The sequence below is a fragment of the Xenopus tropicalis genome, chromosome 4, assembly GCF_000004195.4.
Source record: "Xenopus tropicalis strain Nigerian chromosome 4, UCB_Xtro_10.0, whole genome shotgun sequence".
Taxonomy (NCBI): domain Eukaryota; kingdom Metazoa; phylum Chordata; class Amphibia; order Anura; family Pipidae; genus Xenopus; species Xenopus tropicalis.
The window spans coordinates 127888271-127890696 of record NC_030680.2 but is presented as its reverse complement, the minus strand read 5'-3'; the positions used below and the strand labels follow the sequence as shown (position 1 = coordinate 127890696).

Below are 2426 nucleotides of genomic sequence, written 5' to 3'. Positions count from 1 at the left end.
GTACTTATACACACTATAATAATAATACAATAATAGATCCTTTGTGTTTTAGCCACATTTCCCACCAACAGGCCCAAGGGTTATTGTAATAGCGGGCCCCATAAATGTTACAAAGTAGATATGAAAGAGCTTTATTCCGCTCCATGGTGTCAAACCCTTCCCATAGCCTCCTGGCTATTCAGCTTCTCACACCCCAAGCCACAAACTAGCCCCTATTGTTACAATGGTTGCCAAAACAGCCAACCCGCTTGTGCAGAGTTGGGTAGTAACAATGGTCTTGAGTCCGGGCTGTTTGATGCTATGTCCCATGGAAACCCTCAGTGTCTGACTATAAATATTCCCCTGGGTGCAACTGAGAGACACTAGCCTCCTGATAACAGAGCGTATCCCTGCAGCCATGGATGAGCCCAAATCCATCCCCAGTGAGCCCATGCCCCTGGACATGGACAACCGGGACCCTAATAACTTGAATGATCACGTGAGGGTGAGTCATGGATTTTAATGAGGATTAATGGGGTAGTTGGAGACTCTATTTCACTTGTCCAAATCCCTTAAATCCCAAATGTGTTGCCTCTATCTATCTATCTATCTATCTATCTATCATCATCTATCTATCTATCATCTATCTATCGTATATCTATCATCTATTAATCATCTTTCTTTCATCTATTTATCTATCTATCTATCATCTATCGACCCTCTATAATGTATCTATCTTTCCTTCTTTCATCTATACATCTATCTATCTATAGATCATCTATCATCTATCTATCTATCAATCATCTATCTATCTATCTATCTATCTATCTATCTATCTATCTATCTCTCTATCTGTCATCTATCTATGGGGCCTTAGTAAATAGACTGTACCAATGCTATTCCATTTTGAAAAGCACAGTTTATTGTATGCTTTACACTACTTTTATGATAGCTCTGGTAACTTATAATCAGGAGCTGCCATACTGCATGCCCCCTCAAGGCATTTATCAATAACCTTCAATCTGTGGCTGCTGCTAATTTCCAGCTCTTAGCATGTTAGCAGCAAAGCTTGACTGTTGGGATGCAGAGAGCTTTACTTTAATAACAGAGATGCTGGGAGTTGGAGCAGTGCGACAGAGGCAAAGGTTGAGGGGGGGGGGGATAGCCTATGAATTCATATGCAGGTTTTCTTCATGTTATTCAGCTTGCTTGGGTGATGCCTGTGTAACGGCAGGGCACAGATTCCCACTGGAGGTGCTTCATATAAAGAGTAACATTAAGGGTTGCAGACCCAGTGGCTGCTGCAGGGAGACCCAGGAGTATAACATTCCCAGTGGGGCCCTGATTGATGTGCAAGTTAAATATGTCTGTAAACTACTGTCTGCTCATCTTACTAAAGGTTATGGCTCTGTGGAGCCAGTGTGTGGAATAAATGCTTTCTAATGATTGTGTAAATGCCGGGAGTTAGTGATATCACCATTGCTTGTGCCTTTTCCCCCAGGTGCTCTTTGAGGATGCCTTTGGTGAGCCGGATGGATCCCACAGCATTCCGGGAGTGTGGGGCATGTCCTACAAGACATTCAATGGGGTGAAGAACTGCTGCTACATTGTCCTGTCTGTGCTGTGTGGGTGCCCCCTGGCCTTCTGCTGGGCACTACAGTTTGCCTGCGTACAGTGCTGCCATATCTGGATGGTGGGCCCTTGCATACGCGCATGGAATATGAATGTGAACTGTATGAAGATGTTCTACAGCTCCTGTGTGCACTGTCTGTGTGACCCGTGCTGGGAGGCCTGCGCCCTGTGCTTGAGTATCATTCGTGTGCAGAATAAGAACGGATAGTGTGCCGCTTGGCAGGATCACCCATAAGGGCTCTGCATTCACCATAACCAGCCCTGGGTTCTGTCCCTTAGTGCTCAGCATAGTGCAATGAGGTGTGGGGCTGCTGCGCAGAGTAATGCTGGGGCCAGGCTGTGCTACAGAACCCTTCATGGACATTTTCACTTGTATTATCTGTCCTAAACCCTACGGTGAACTGCCACAAACCTGCATACCCGGTGGCACTCTAACCCATGTCATATACTGTCTGTACTGTACAATAAAACCAACTCTATATCTGCCTCAGTCTTGTGTCTGTATCACACATACAAATATATTATATAGAGAATTGTACTCTAATTACATGTATTTCTCTTGGGTGCAGTTTGGCATTACCATATTCCATAAGCAAACTCCCCTCTGGTGCTACAGACACATTCACTCTGCCATTTACCAGGCCAAAGCCATTGCCTATTAATCCTATTCATGCCCAGAGTGCTGTCCTCCTGCTGTACATTTTATTCCTGATCCCTCTTCCCTCAATCCTTTCCCTTCTATTTCTTTTCCTTCTTTTCTTTGTCCTCAGTTCTTCCTTTCTGTACAGTACCTTTCCCCTTCTCTCACTCCATCT

The 2426-nt window shown here is 44.6% G+C and overlaps 1 protein-coding gene across 1 annotated transcript; it reads left to right on the top strand.

Moving 5' to 3' along the window:
- The first annotated feature begins 274 nt into the window (after positions 1-274).
- Positions 275-2097, top strand: LOC733765 (caveolin 3). The gene is made up of 2 exons (NM_001044514.2): positions 275-484; positions 1481-2097. Exons 1-2 carry the CDS (start codon positions 398-400, stop codon positions 1817-1819), a joined length of 426 nt encoding a protein of 141 aa, NP_001037979.1. The 5' UTR covers positions 275-397; the 3' UTR covers positions 1820-2097.
- Positions 2098-2426: the final 329 nt, after the last annotated feature.

Bases quoted from the DNA above. Each gene is read 5' to 3' on its own strand.
- LOC733765 (NM_001044514.2), top strand. From the start codon at position 398: ATGGATGAGCCCAAATCCATCCCCAGTGAGCCCATGCCCCTGGACATG. The intron at 485-1,480 runs GTGAGTCATGGA...CTTTTCCCCCAG, and splicing joins ACTTGAATGATCACGTGAGG to GTGCTCTTTGAGGATGCCTT.